At 42.5% G+C, this 15089-nt stretch overlaps 1 protein-coding gene and 1 long non-coding RNA gene across 4 annotated transcripts in view; one reads left to right on the forward strand and one right to left on the reverse strand.

Annotated features, from left to right (window-relative positions):
• Positions 1–9643, forward strand: part of BEND5 (BEN domain containing 5) — a 733139-nt gene extending 723496 nt beyond the window's left edge. For both annotated transcript variants that reach the window (XM_088674073.1, XM_060276914.2), the window contains 2 exons: positions 4019–4115; positions 8403–9643. In XM_088674073.1, coding sequence (XP_088530199.1) covers positions 4019–4115; positions 8403–8523 — 218 coding nt within the window. In that variant the 3' untranslated portion in view covers positions 8524–9643. The remainder of the gene's footprint in view (positions 1–4018; positions 4116–8402) is intronic.
• LOC148685048 (uncharacterized) overlaps positions 1–15089 on the reverse strand; it is a 59510-nt gene that overhangs the window by 22369 nt on the left and 22052 nt on the right. The gene's annotated exons all lie outside the window — the stretch shown is intronic.

The following is a 15089-nucleotide window of genomic DNA, read 5'->3' on the forward strand; positions in this document are numbered from 1 at the left end:
TAGGCAGGTTCACCTTCAAATGTGAACTCAACCAATTTTGTACCCCATCCCTACAAACAACTATCTGCAAAGAGAAAAATTGCACTATAGAAGGCTAAGCTCATTCACAACATGCAGCTTTTCTACATGCAAGTATGTTGGGAGGTATTTATATATACATTCTCATGATTCTTTTAAACATGCAGCTCAGCTCAAAATCTCATATGAAGTGTCCCACCTGCAACCCACTACAACAGACTTATGGCAACTGAATGCGGGTCTTTCTATTATCCTGTTTTTAAAAATCCGTGTACATAGAAAACTAGCACATAGGGAAGTTGACTAGCTTGGACCATTCTCTTTGATATTCTAATTTTCTACATGCATTCCCAAGTGTAGGTGAACATTAAAGGGGGGGGGAAATCTGCATTTTGAAGCTGAGAAAATATTCACCCAGGTAGTGGGGAGAATTGCTGGGTTTGCTAGGTGGGGTGTGTGAGAGGAGAGGATGATTTATAATACTCATTTAGTGCAACTGTGATGAAAGAGGTGTACCTGACAGAGTTTCAGCTCAGGAAAAGCTTCCATAGTCTTGAACATCGGTACTCACACACCCACACACCAAAGGACCTATTTCTTAATGAAACCGACAAAAATATATTCCTAGGCCTTAGTTACATGAAAGAGGGGAAATTCTCTTCTTGATAAACGCTGCAATTTCTGTAATGGAAAACTGACTTTCTAGCAAAGTTGGCATACTCAGCAGAGCTGTATCTTGTTGTTGGCTTTTTCCTCTGTATGCATCTCCCTCCCTCTTCCTCCTCTTTTTTCATAATGTAACTGCTTGCATAAAACAAAGAAGCACACAGGTCTGTCAAATGATACCTCCAGCCTAGAAGGTCATAGTTCTTAATCCTCTTAGGGGGATAGACTTGGATGAGTTCCATAACTAATGACCCAGCCAATAGCATTTCAGGTTGATGGAGGTGCTGTCCTCTAGAAGAGACATAAAAGTTAAGATCCAATCCGTTTGATGGAGACCCCCAAAGGACTTATCAAATATTGAACGGCGCTGCTAACTGGCTTTGCCCTTGTCAAATCCTTATCGCGGCAGAAGCCTCACTCACTGTGGCACAGAAATGACACAACAGATCTTATTAAAATGAGATTGTGGCTTTGAAAGGAGTCCTATTATTTCCAATAATTGCCACTGCTTTGCAAAACGGGGGGTGGAAAGTCAAACCACAATCTTGAAAGCAAAATGACCTCACAATTTAAGAAGTAAAACAAGCGGAAGGATGGATCGTAGTGCCACTGGTCTCTGCAGTGGCAACATTATTAAATGATCAGTGAGCTATTAAAGCTACAGTGCCTAGTATCTCCCCTAAAGACTCATAGCGCTAACAGGTTTCCAAATTGAGGTTTTTATTGCTGGAAGAAGGCTCTGTGTGCAGTTCTTGAAGCTGCGATTACAGGGAATGGTTGTGAGCAGACTGACACTAAACAGGAGCAACAAATCTTCTTGAGTGAAAACTGGCAATGGATGACTCCCCAAAGTGTTTCAATATGACAGCAAAGAGGACTATAGAAGTGGAAAAGATACTGCATAATAAGAAACTGAAACTAATCAGAAGTATGGGGTTTTACTTGGATTTAAATAAAGAGCAAGATTTTACGCGCCTTTATCTGACCAGTTGGGATGGGTAAAAACGGGTAATTGATAGCGTTACAGGAAATTTCACCCGCTATTAACTTCAAATGATATCCTTTCCTAGGGGGCTAAGGTTTCTTATATTCCTTCCAAAGGTATTGGAATTTAGCCACTAGCAGAGGAGGAACTGCTGCCACTTCTGTTTTTCCAAGAGCAGGTCTTTCACCATGTCATTTGGGGCAGAAAAGAGGAAGGAATACTAATCCAATAGCCATCATGAGGATGTCAATGACAGCAGGAACCAATGCTCTGGGGAACACCTTTGGAAAATTGAAATCCAGGGAAGCAGCCATTGTTAGTTCCATTGAAGTAAGCACTGCATTGGGTCAAGTAAGTTTTTTTCTCTCTTTCTCCTGTGGCATAATTTTATAGATTGCAAATGCAGGATAGTGTAAGAGGAAAAACTGAAAATAAAAGTCAAGAAAAAGAAAGAAAAAGGAGCCAGTTGAAGACATTGCTGCGGTTACAGTGGACCAAGAGTCCCTGTACAGTGGATTTTAAGAACCAGCCCGCCTTTTTCAGCACCCTTATTTCATTTGTTACCAGCTCAACTGTTTAGAGGACAGAGACACGTGGAGCGCATCTGAAGTTGAGATAAGAGAATCATTACAATAGTAAAGGTGCAAAGCCTTTATCTCCTTTGAGATGCAATTGTCTGCAAAAAGTGACTGAGCAACATCCCAAGATCAAGCTTTTTCAGACTACCAATGCAGCTTTATGCAGGAGATCTATGAAGTACTAAACACCTGGAGCCAATGATAGATGAAACAATTGACATCTCATATGCACCTACATCAAATTGAGTTAAGCCAAAATCCGGAGAAAGAATAAATGAAACAGATGCTGCACAGTGTATCTGCAGGACTTTAGAAAAGGTTTTGGTCACTGAGACTTGTGCTACATTAAGAAGCAGAGTAATAATAATAATAATAATAATAATAATAATAATAATAATAATAATAATACCTTCTGAATGATATAATGAATGTTTTCTTTCTTTTTTAAAAACTTTCCCATCGGCCCCAGCAAGCATGTTCAAGGATGATGGAACTATAGTCTTGCAACATCTGGGGGGCCACAGATTCTCTACCCCTGGCTAGAACTTGGGTTAGGTCCTTCATGTCAAACAGTGGTTGGTTCTGAGCTGACATCAAACATTACTTGAAGTGATTAGTGTCCTTGTTTTAAATGAAAGCTCAGTTATTTCCAAGAGTGTGAAGTCTTCTTACAGATTTCCATGATGTGATTCCCCCACCTTCAGTCGGAAGTGGTACAATCCAGATTTACCCCCCTTCAGGTTTAACCCCCCCCCAATCATCTGAATATGAGAAATAGTTTGATACAAGCTGAAACCTGGCACATTTGTGCTAATAAAAGTTGATTCTGAATGTGTGTGTGTGTGTGTGTGTGTGTGTGTGTGTGTGTGTGTGTGTATGGCATTTCTACTACTTTGTCTCCCTTTGCCCCAGTTGAATAATAATCCTGCATTGGCTTCAGGGTCATTTCTACAATTAGACTGTAGCTCATTTACAAACCTCTTGGATTAGTTTCTCTGTATAATACTTCCAGCTTTCAGCCACAGAGCTAAGACTTTACATGATTTCACATTAGTCATCTTCTCTATTTGAAGGAAAAATAATGAGCAGAGATATTTCCCCCCACAGAGTGTGAACTCTGCATCTTAAATTCATTTGTTTTGATATCCCTAATGTGAGTAGGCGGGTAATAACAAATGCTTCATTTAGAAGTTGGCATCTTTACATAAGATGCCTGGAAACCCTGGAATGTTATACTTCTGGAATTTCCCACTACTGGAAATTGCACCAGGTAATTACTGATAACTGCATTTGTACAAGACACAAATAGATTTAAGTTTCAGAATGGACGAAAAGCTAATAATATACAGTAATGTATGTGTGCGCAAAATGAAAGTGCATACAAAATCATGGACAATCATTGGTGTTTGCTGAAGGGACAGGGTGTTTGGTTCAGTAGGTTATGTAAAGGTGATACATAATCAAGCTGTACGTAAAATTCCCTTTCTGGAGTTGAGAATCCTCTTTAGACTAGCCAAATCACATGAGAGTGTGTGAGGTAATTCAAGTGGGAGCATACATTACAATTTTAGCAACATATTATTGTTTGGTTTGAACAAAAGTGATACCCAATTATGACACTTGTAAACCTGTTGATAAATATTAAGGTCAGATCTATTGGAGTATTAATCTCAAATTTGCTTATGTATCATATCACTGTAATTTACCTTTGCAGCTGAATTGGATTTTAAAAACCCCTTTTAAGCAATTCTCCTTAATTAGACACTCACAGATATGAAACTAGGAAGGAATGTGGCCAGAACCTTTTTGGATTACTACAGGCTAAACAGCATCACAGAGAGACCATTGGCACCAATCTCAAGTACATGGTAGGTTTCAAAATGCATGTGGCAGCTTTTTGGAAAAATAATTCTTTACCTTTTTAAAATGTAATTAAACTTGGTCAGTTGAGCTTGTTTTCCACATTTTTTAAAAAAATGTTGCTGCTATTATTATTATTATTATTATTATTATTATTATTATTATTATTATTAAAAACTCAGTTTTACTCCCTGGGGAAAAGCTTCTTCAAGAAGAGCTCCTTAAAAACCTCCAGGGATACATTCACTTGCTTGGCTACCTGCCTCCCTAATAACAAATTACTTTCCTAAGCTTTCTGAGTTTGGTATGTGTATTTAAATGACATAACTGAGAGGGTGAAGGCTATGCTCTCACACAACCACTAATGATTTAAAAGCATTATTGGGAAGTGGTAGGCCAGGGGTGGGCAACCTGTAGCCCAAGAGCCACATGTGGAACTCAGCCAGCTTGGTCCTTTTTCATGCATGGTCAGGGATGATGTTCTCTAGCAACATAGCGAGTGCCGCAAGTTCTCCACCCCTGAAGGCATGGAGACAAATAAGATCTACTTGGAATAAGTAGATCTGGATCTGGAGACCCCACCTATACTACCATGAACTCAATTATGGAAGAAATGCAAATAATAATAATAATAATAAGCATACAAATAAATAATAAATGTTTCTTTGCTATTACAATTTATACCCTGCTTTTCTGCAAGCTGATATCCGAGGAAGCTTGCCATAAAACTATAAAACAATACAAAAACATATCTTCCAAGAAAAAACTGCAAGAGACAGAAACAGTGGCATAAGGCCACAATTGCTTACAAATTTGCTGGAATGATGGAAGCTTGACTGCCTACCTAAAAGAGGGCTGTGATGGGGCAGGAATACCACCCTTGGGGCACTGTTCCACAGTCTAGGTACCATATAAAAAGATCTTGTCTCTTGTGCACCCTCACCACACCTCTGAAGACAGTGGGTCACACAGAAGGGGCTCCACCATTGAGAGGGATTCACAGACAAACTCATATGGAATGAGGTGATTGAGACTGATGAAACAAAACTACCAGAGTTCGAGAATGGGGGGGGGGGTGTATTATTGAATCTCCAGCTTTTGCGCATTTCAAGATGCCGCTATCGTTTCTTTCACTGAACCTGCACTTGGGCTGCGACACCTCTGCACCTTGTTCTTTGCCCCACCTCGCAGCCAAGAGTGATCACAGATGCATTGTGAAGCAGCAGAATTTGACAAAACAAAATACATTTCTCTCAGCTACACAATCTTTGATGTGTTTGTATTACATGCAGCTCATAGTCCATCCATATGCAGTCAGCGACTACAGAAATACTGAGCAAATCATATTTTGCCTGTAAACAGATAATTCTGAAATCTTTCGGTGATTATATCAGCTGTATTTCTTACCCTAGAATGGGCAAGACAAGATCAGAGCATGTCCCTCTTTCTATTTTGGCTTATGGCACAGTGCTCCGAGAAGGGCCTGCCCTTGGTAAATCTTTGAGCCTGAGCACCATGCCTGTGCTGTTAAGGCACCACAGCAGGTAGAGAAATAGCCTGCCTGTGAAACGCTTCAGTTAATTGGAAAACAGGCTTTCTGAACCATTTAGTAAATCCAATTTAATTAAATGTCATCACAGACAGAGTATTTTCATAAAATACACATTCTTCTACTTCTGATGATAAGGAAGTGACTCGAGTTTTAAGGTTTACATTTCAGCAGCATAAGATGCCACACATATTTTTTTTTACGAAGCTGGCTGTGTGAGGTAGAAAGGGGAAGTGTTATAATTTTGTCATTTTGCCCCTAGTCAATACGAAGTGATACCAGTGTGAGAGATGAAGGGAAGTATTTGGGCTTTGGGGGAACCTTCCTTCAGATTCCATAACCTGGATCTGAAATCCATTCCCCAAATCACAAGTCCCATGTCCCGTGAAAGACATCTGTGCATTCCTCTAGGACCGTCACGAGTGCCATTTTAACAATATCTGCAATATCACTGAAGATTAAGCACAATCCTGTGACCCATCTCCATAGCTACAGTTTATAAGAGTGAGTGAGTGCTGACTTGATTTATCACACAAGTTCTCATGCAGGCTTTTAAAAACAAAGAAGGACAAGATTGCCTCTCCATCAAGAGCAATGCTGTATCATTTTGGGGATTTTTTAAAAAATATATTCATTGTAAGATATGTACTGCACCCTCACATTACCAACGGAGCTATCCTCAGGTCCACCACCATTCTTTGTTCCTAAGCATTTCCTCTGTTGAAAGGTTATCCCTCTATCCCTCTATTACATTTATTAAATTTAAATTGCATTTTTTTTAAAGATTACATTTGTACAGCAATTGCACTGCTCTTGCAGGAGTGAGGCCCGTGCCATTCAGCACTATGAGAAAAGCAGGTCCAATTGATCTAACACCCACCCACCCACACACATTCTGCAAGTCTATAGGAAGCTGCCTCACACACGGAACTGTCCCCCCACCCTATTCAAAGCAAGTGTTGCTATCTGAGATGCATTATCCCAACCCTCCAGAACAGATTATCAGAAACCTTTGGGGCTGCAGAGGGGAAAGGTAATTGTCAGATACTTTCCCTTCACCCCCATTAGCCGATTCTCCAGTTACAACACTACAAGGCCACCAGTTGGATTGCACCCATAGCCTCTGCTATCTTTGCATTTTCATATACTGTCCACTGACATCCACTTGAAAGCCCACATCACACTCCAATAGGTCAACGTAATTTGGGGCAGGGGAGAGATGCTGGAATCCCAAACAACTTAAGTCTGATTTTGTTGAGCAGTAAATTGCACGAGGAATGGAATAGCTATTACCGTTTAAAGGCAAATTATATGTTTTGCCTCAGAAATTAATTTTTGTTTCCCCCCTTGTCTATTGATAATTATAATCTGTCAGTTTTACTCCTACATGCGTCTGCACATTTTAATTGCAGATCTCAATGCTGGTAGCTGCTGCTGGAGGCAGAAAAATAAAACCCTTTCAGTTTTAAACTGTGACACATTTGCGTGGGCTCGGTGAAAGGGATCCATTTACAGAAATCAGAGAGATTTGCATTGCTTGGACAGCCTCAAGCAGAGGGCTCACCAAAATACCCTATTACAACAATTACCCTGTCAAGGGCTTTAGAAATCAAAATGCCGTCTGGAACAATGCAGCCCCATTTTTGAGCACAGGCTGCATGGATGCAGATGCAGCAAACACACAAATTGAGGCTCTGCCTTTTGGCAGAAGCACAAGAGAAGGAAAAGTTGGGCAGTTAACCTCTTCATCTCAGTAGGAGGAGCACCAAAAACTGTTCCGACCCATGCATGACCCTCTTTGTCATGACAATGCCTTATCCTGCTCTCTCTTTGAGATGAATAATCTCTGGCTGACAGGCAATGAAATCTCTGCTTTGTACCGTATGGTTGAAGTCCCAGGTGTCTCAGTTTAGCAAGGATAACCTACATGTTCTGATCTCTTCCCCAAGAAAATTCCCACCCACCCATCAACTTGATTTTAAATAAGTCACGATGTTTCCCCCTCTTCTTTCCTACTCTGCATGTCTATGTTATCTGATGGTGTGAGATCATACATAATGAAGGTGCAACCTTTTAGAAAGTGTGCTTTATGGTCCTACCAAGAAATACCACCTCACTAATCATATCACTTTAAATTCTTACTGTGGCAAGTAAAGAAACGGGTACAAAATATTGGCACAAGGCCAATGAGGGTTGTGGTCTGGAGAGAGTCTCAGATTCAATCTAAATATAGAGGCCTGGAGGGTCGTTCCCTGGCCCTCTTCAGGATGGAATCAGTATAAACTGGGAGGATTTCATTTGCAATACTACAGAAGTTAAAGCTGCCCTTTGGGAATCTAAGGCAGGGTTAGCAGACTGGCTGCATCCTTTAGGGGTGTTGATTTGCTTCCCGCTTGCTCTGGTATTCCATTTGCAAGTAAGACAAGTATTACAGAGACACCACAAGTCTTCTGTGTTGTGTTGTCTTGTTAAAAGAAAACTGTGAGTGCTATCCCTGCAACAAGAGACAGAAGGAATAAACCGTATAGCTAGAACAGCTTTCTCTGTGTGTTTGTTCAGTGCCTGAATAGGACTCATTTTGAGCTTTTTAAACAAATTATATCTTTCTTTGGGATTTCTCTGGCAGCAAACAATTGGGCTCTGAGATTCTTCCCAAGTATTTTCATAGGATCGTTCCACATATGCAGCACTGTCAACACTGGAATGTATTTTACCAGTATATCTTGTTGTCTTCACTTGTTGGCAGGAAGGAAAAAGCATCTTCCAATAGATGTTCCTACCATCGGGCTCAAGGGAATAACCAACCTGCCACTAAGACCGAGAAGAGAACTCAGGCCATTCTTAAGGAACCCACTCACTCATCATAAAGCACTAAAGTGATAAACCCTTCAGAGAACCTAGGACAACAAAATTGGATTCAAAACGGCTTCCCTTTCTCTTTCCAGCCAATCATTTTTTAAAGGGGGAGGGGGCAAAAGCTACTTTACTTGCAAAATGCTACCGTTGATTTTGTTATTGGTTGATTACTCGCAAGCCTTTTCCCTCAAAAGCCAACCAACAGATTACTTCCTGCCATGTTAAGAGCTTCTCGAAGCACTGAACAAACCGAAGAAAGCTTTCCACGATGCTGGGTAATTTCTACATGTATTGCGTAAGACATATATCATTTGCAAGTGTTAAAGAGGTTAATTCACATGGATACAGGTCCTGGCAATATTCCCTAGGACACTGTGATGTGTCATCGTTAATATCTAAAGAGTGAGTGATATCCAAGTTTGTGTGGACAGGAGTAAATGAACCCCCCCCTTTCCTTTCCTTTCCTGTTCCTTTCAGTACCAGCACCATGCCCCTTCGATCTGCTCTGGAGAATCCTTGAAACCTCCAGAGAAGATTGGGGAATCAGGTGCAAAATTTGCAGGGGGAATAGGAGGAAGAGAAATCCTTGTAGGAAAAGGGAAACTCCTGTAATACGTCCACTGAATGCCAATGTATCTACTCTTGGCTCCTCTAGTATATATGCAAAGTAATGACTTGCAAAGACAGCTTGATCATCAAAATGACCTCTTACCAGTGTGGATTAACAAGCAGGCAGAGGGAGCCCTGTGCTTGAAACTACTGATACTGTGTTTGAGTTTTGTAAGGTTTCAGTTGAATAGTTTCAAAGTTGGTTGATGTGTGTGTGTGTGTGTGTGTGTGTGTGTCCATTCAACAAGTTGATGGAATCAAAATACTTGCAAAGTTTGCTGCTGCTTTCTGAATGCAGTTTGTTACGTTATGTTACTTATGTTATGCTATGTATGTCAGTCTTCAATTTGGTGCCCTCCAAATGTTTTGGATTAAAACAATTGTATTGCCTCAAGCTGATGGGAGTTGCAGTACAAACCATTTGGAAGGCGCCAGTTGAGGAAATCTTTGTTATGTTATACACAAGACCAGGTGAAATCTGGTCACTTGCTCTTGGAGCACTTAATAAAGAGTTACATGCAACTGTTGCTTTTATTTTTTATTTTGGTCCACGCTCATGTTTCTTCACTGGCAGGCTCACTTAGTTACCAAAGGCAAATAAGAGCTTTACTGCTGCTGCTTTTCTCTTGGTTAAAAGTAAAGGGTCCCCTGACCATTAGGTCCAGTCACGGATGATTCTGAGGTTGCGGTGCTCATCTTGCTTTATTGGCCGAGGGAGCCGGCGCACAGCTTCCGGGTCATGTGGCCAGCATGACTAAGCCATTTCTGGCAAACCAGAGCAGCACACGGAAACGCCGTTTACCTTCCCACCGGAGTGGTACCTATTTATCTACTTGCACTTTGACGTGCTTTCGAACTGCAAGGTTGGCAGGAGCTGGGACCGAGCAACGGGAGCTCACCCCGTCGAGGGGATTCGAACCGCCAACCTTCTGATCGACAAGCCCTAGGCTCTGTGGTTTAGACCACAGTGCCACCCGTGTCCCTTTCTGTTGGTTAGATGAGATTTATCCAATGTATGTATGACTTCACATGAAAGCAGTCTTGAAATAATTTACAGAGAATATCCACAATCTATATATATATAAATGTAGGCATTGCGCACGCAGATGTAACAGCCTTTCACTGTAACCACTGAACCATAATGTAACAAATTTGGCCACAACGTATCTTGCCCATCAGGGAGGGATCTGGCATTCAAAAAATTCCAAAAAGTCACACCTTTCACACCTAAAATTATGATTAAACACAAAAAGTGGCGCCTAAATTAAACGCCACCACCAGAAGCTCTGAAGACTCCAGCAGCATCCAAAAGCTGTGCCGCCAGATGACATCACAAAATTCCACAGCAACCAACTGAAAACAATCCTTTTGCAGCAACAAGGCCCAGCTTTTTCAATAGGCCACAGCATTGCCAAGCAGGGGAAAAACAAACAGAATAGGGCCTTTCACAACGGGGGGGGCACAGGGATGAGGCACAACAAAGGGAGGGGGAACACATAGCCATGGGGGGGGGAGGTAGGACCCTGAGTCAGCCAAAGCAGTGGGGGGTGGGGACATTTTCAGAAACACGCATGGGGGGGAGTCTTATTTTTGAAACTTACAATAGGGGAGTTAGGGTTGGGACAGGGCAGGTGAGGGGACTCTAAAGAGAGACTCTGAAGGTCAATTCAACAGAAAAAGGTCCATTTAACACAAAAAACCACAGCAACACGTGGCCGGGCCAGCTAGTATACAATAAAAAATCCACTAAAACCAAACAAATATGCTAAAAGTGTTCACCCAAAAAATCACCCAGCAGCATAAAATAACTTCCCACCCACGTTAAGGATGAACACCAGAAGAATTGGTCACACCATTGGTGCTGTCCAAATGTCCAAGAAAGGAAAACTGAGTTTTCCAGGTGCCAGGAGGATAACACTATCAATGCCAGGGGGGGAAATTCCAGAATCAAGGGGCCACCACAGAGAAGGCCTGTTCTCTGTCAGTCTCTGAACATCTCATGGGAGGTGGACGCAGAGAAGGGCCTCAGATGTTGATCTGCTTCTTGCTCTGAGTATGGATTCCTGAGAAAGCTGGCTTTCATTATTATTATTTTTTCAAAAAAACGTTTCTAGTCCTCATCAGTGTTAAAAGTTGCAAGTGACCATATAGCATCTACTGGAAAAGTAAAAGAAGCGTAGGAAAGGAACTATATTGCTCAGAGAGAGTGGCCTCTATATGCACAGTTCTTTACCATGGCTCTGTGCTGTTTGCTCCAGACTTTGTCCACGTTGAGAGACCTAGACTTCTTTTTTCTCAACAGTAATGGCAAAAAATGCTGAACTTCCAACAAAGCCCAAATACTCAATTCAAAATATGTGATGCAAAATAAGCACAGTTGTGCTATATAGCAGCATAATTTGTTGAATTGCATAGGGATCGATAGCACTGGTAAACCCGGGACTCAATTTGAACCAACCCTTGGCCCTGGAAGGAACTTCCTGTTTATAGTAGCATACCACGACGCCTATCCAAACTTTCAAAGTGCCTCTGAATATAGGCAGAGCTGCTAGATTTAATTTCAGACAACAGCTCTGAGTCCTGGAATTAGTTTTCAGTTCTATTGCTGAACATGTGTTGTGAAGCAGAGAAAAAAGCAAAGAAAAAAGGAGTCTCTGAACATGTGCAGGACTACTTTCCCTCATGACTGAATGAATTCATGGGTCACATTGCAACGAAAGCAGATCCCTGGACTGTCAACAACTGCAATATAGGCAAAAGCATGATTTCCTGAACGAGTATGCAGTTCCCTTTACATCTTTTGATCGACAAGCTCTGCAGGAAGTCTCAACTCTATACAGGCAATGTAGGTAAGCCCATTATTTCATTTTTCCTTGATGCATGTATTGAGTTGTTTCCCAGCATATGCCACTAGAACTTGAAATTCACTGTCAGAAATAGTAACACTGTGTGCATGTGAAAACAACAACTGTATTAAAGTGTAATACAGGCCAGATGGCGGGAAATTTTATGGATATGTAGCTTCAAAGCAGGGCTGTAGTTGAGGGGGTTGCTTAGCTCAAATTCCCTTTCCGATCGATTGCTCCCTCCTTTCTTTCTGAAGTCCCTTGGCTCTTCTTGCTCCGAGTACCTTTGGATCCTCACCTCTGCCCATGCCCTCCTCTGCACCCTTCCCTCATTCGCATTTCTCCCTTGCAACCTGTGCCTTCAGTCATGTTTATCATGGTCTGTTTCTTGGCTGTTAAAGCAGGTCACCATTTAGTGAAGCCTGCAGATCATTCATAGCAAAACTGTCCAAATACAGTATGCAAAAAGGAAATTGGCTGTCTACTAACTGGCATTAATTTGCAGTGTGGACTACCTTCTTATTCAAAGGGGACATTTCCGGGTGGAAGCTCACAAGTCCCTCAAATTCTATCCATCTCTTTCAGCTCCCTGATGATACCTCTCCCATGCTTGCTGGTGAAACAGTTCACAAAAAAGGAAAGCTGATTAAGGTGCTCTGACATGTACATGCAGGGGAACTTTGCCAAATCAGTTCCTTTGTCAAGGTAATGGCTTTGGCCGACTAGCCAAGGACCTGGATTTTGCATAACCAACTAAATTGCTCTGTGCCTTAGAACTAATGGGTGGGCCTTTCCTCACACACCCCCAATCTATCTGCTACATAGGAGAACAAAAGGCAGTGTTAGGGGTTATATTTGGACAGTAAAATGAGGTACCTAGCAGGGCTGTCTTACACACATCCGGTGCCGTGGTGCAAAGATCCCTCCAGCGCCCCCTCCCTTTCCCAGAATTTAGAACTCAGGGCCCAACTTGCAGACCACCTTGCAGCCCCGGGAGCCGCCACCCACAGAAGAGGCCACCGATGTGGTGGGCCAGACCGCCGGAACCCCGCTCTCGCTTGCGAGGCTCCGGGACGCCTCCTCCTCCTCCGCTGCCTGACGAAGACAGCCCACTGCCGGCGCTCTTGCTGTTGCCCAGCGGCCCGAGGAGCAGGAGGCGGTCACACCGCTGCCTGTGCCCCGGGAAGTGGTGGTGGTGGTGCGGCGGGCACCAGTGACGCGGAGAGCCATTGCCGCTCCCGCCGCTCCCTCAGAGGACAGCAGCTCGGCTGAGGGGATTCCCATGGCAGAGGGAGAGGAGGAGGAGCCATAGGGCTTAGTGGCTCGTTGCGCCCTGCCAGCCATCTGGCGGTGTGCAGGGAAAAGGGAGGCTGCCGGCAAAGCCGCACAGCTCCCCCACTTGCTGGGGTGCCCCTGAGAGGCCAGGGCCCTGGAGCAACGAGCCACTAGGCCTTATAAGAAAGACGCCTCTGGTACCTAGCAAGGCTGTGGAATCTTCACCAATAAGGAGTTTCTAAGAAAAAGCAGGAGACATGTTTTATCAGGGACATTTTAGGAACAGCACAGGGGGTAAATAAAAAAGCATCTGAGGTCCCTCTTAATTTTACAACTCAATTACCGGTATTCCACTGGTGTTATTATTGATGAAGGGGTTAAGCAAACAGTATGTGACCCAAAGATGAACCACTGAAGATGACCTTTCACCATAATTTTGTTTAAAGAATAAAATTATTTGTTTTCTGTGCATTCTGCTCTTCTGACAAGAAAATCCTACCATAACCCCCAAACACAGATAGTCTTAGGTTGAATTGGACTCTCTCTGATGGTGGAATTAGGCGCTTTTCAGTGACAGGGTGGGGTGGGCTTCATTTAAAATTATTCTTTTTGTCCTGTCACACCATCAAGCACCTTTACCACCAAGCTGCAAGCCTGTTACAGAAACACAAAATGAGTTGACTCTTTTGCTAGGGGAACATTAATGCAATCTCAGGTTGTGTCCATTACGGCTCTGACAATATTGTATATGGAATTCCCGGGAGAAGGTTCTGCAGACAGAAAAGGAATCTTTCTATAACCATTTTATGAAATTTACTGGTGTGGATAAAATGAACAGTTTCAAATTGCCAGTCTGGCTATCTCTAAAAGACAGGTGAAGTCTTCTGGCTATCACTGCTCCATACTATTACAAATGGAAAAGCCCTGAAGTAATTGAATAGTTCATCTGCTGGAAACCACTGTGAACTGCTATAACCTAAAAAGAAACAATATATATACAGCTGCAAGTTCAGAAATAAAAAAGCATGCCTGCTGCCTTACCTGGAGATAGCGCAAACACAACATTGTTCAGAGATCATTTTCTCTCGCTCACTCGCTCCACGTGTAATGGGAAACTATGGCTTTCTACTATATGAGCAAGCTGCTGCGAATCTGCTGTTCATTAATGAGAACAAGTCAGTATTAAACCATGTTTTCAGGACCTGACTGGTTCTCAAACCATAGTTCAAAGAACCCAGTCTCCCCAGTTCAGATGTCACAGGGAGTTTTGGTTACCTTAAAACAGGCATCCCCAAACTTCAGCCCTCCAGATGTTTTGGACTACAATTCCCATCTTCCCTGACCTGACCACTGGTCCTGTTAGCTAGGGATCATGGGAGTTGTAGGCCAAAACATCTGGAGGGCCGCAGTTTGGGGATGCCTGCCTTAAAATATGAAAGACACCCATTTCTTCTATGATGGATATGGATGACGAAGAAGAAGATTAAATGGGATCTAGGCTGGTTATATTTTTCTCAGAGTTGAAGGCAGTTTGGAAGATTTGTGTTATAAACAGATGCTGTGGGTGAGTGTTGGGTTTTTATTTTGGGTTTTTGGTTTGACCAGGGGCAACAGTAGGACAAGAACCAGGAATCAAAAAAATCATAGGCAGCCAACTAGGGACACTGATATCTGGACAGAGAAAGCTAGGTTTCATTTTCCTCTTTTGATCAACTAACCTAGGCATTACTAAAACCTGGTGAGATGAGACCCATGACTGGAATGTAGAAACTGAGAGGTATAACCTGCTCAAAAGATACAGATCAAACAGGAAGGGAGGAGGAGTTGCATGATATGTAAAGGATGTG

The sequence above is a fragment of the Zootoca vivipara genome, chromosome 7 (assembly GCF_965207765.1).
Source record: "Zootoca vivipara chromosome 7, rZooViv2.hap1.1, whole genome shotgun sequence".
NCBI lineage: Eukaryota > Metazoa > Chordata > Lepidosauria > Squamata > Lacertidae > Zootoca > Zootoca vivipara.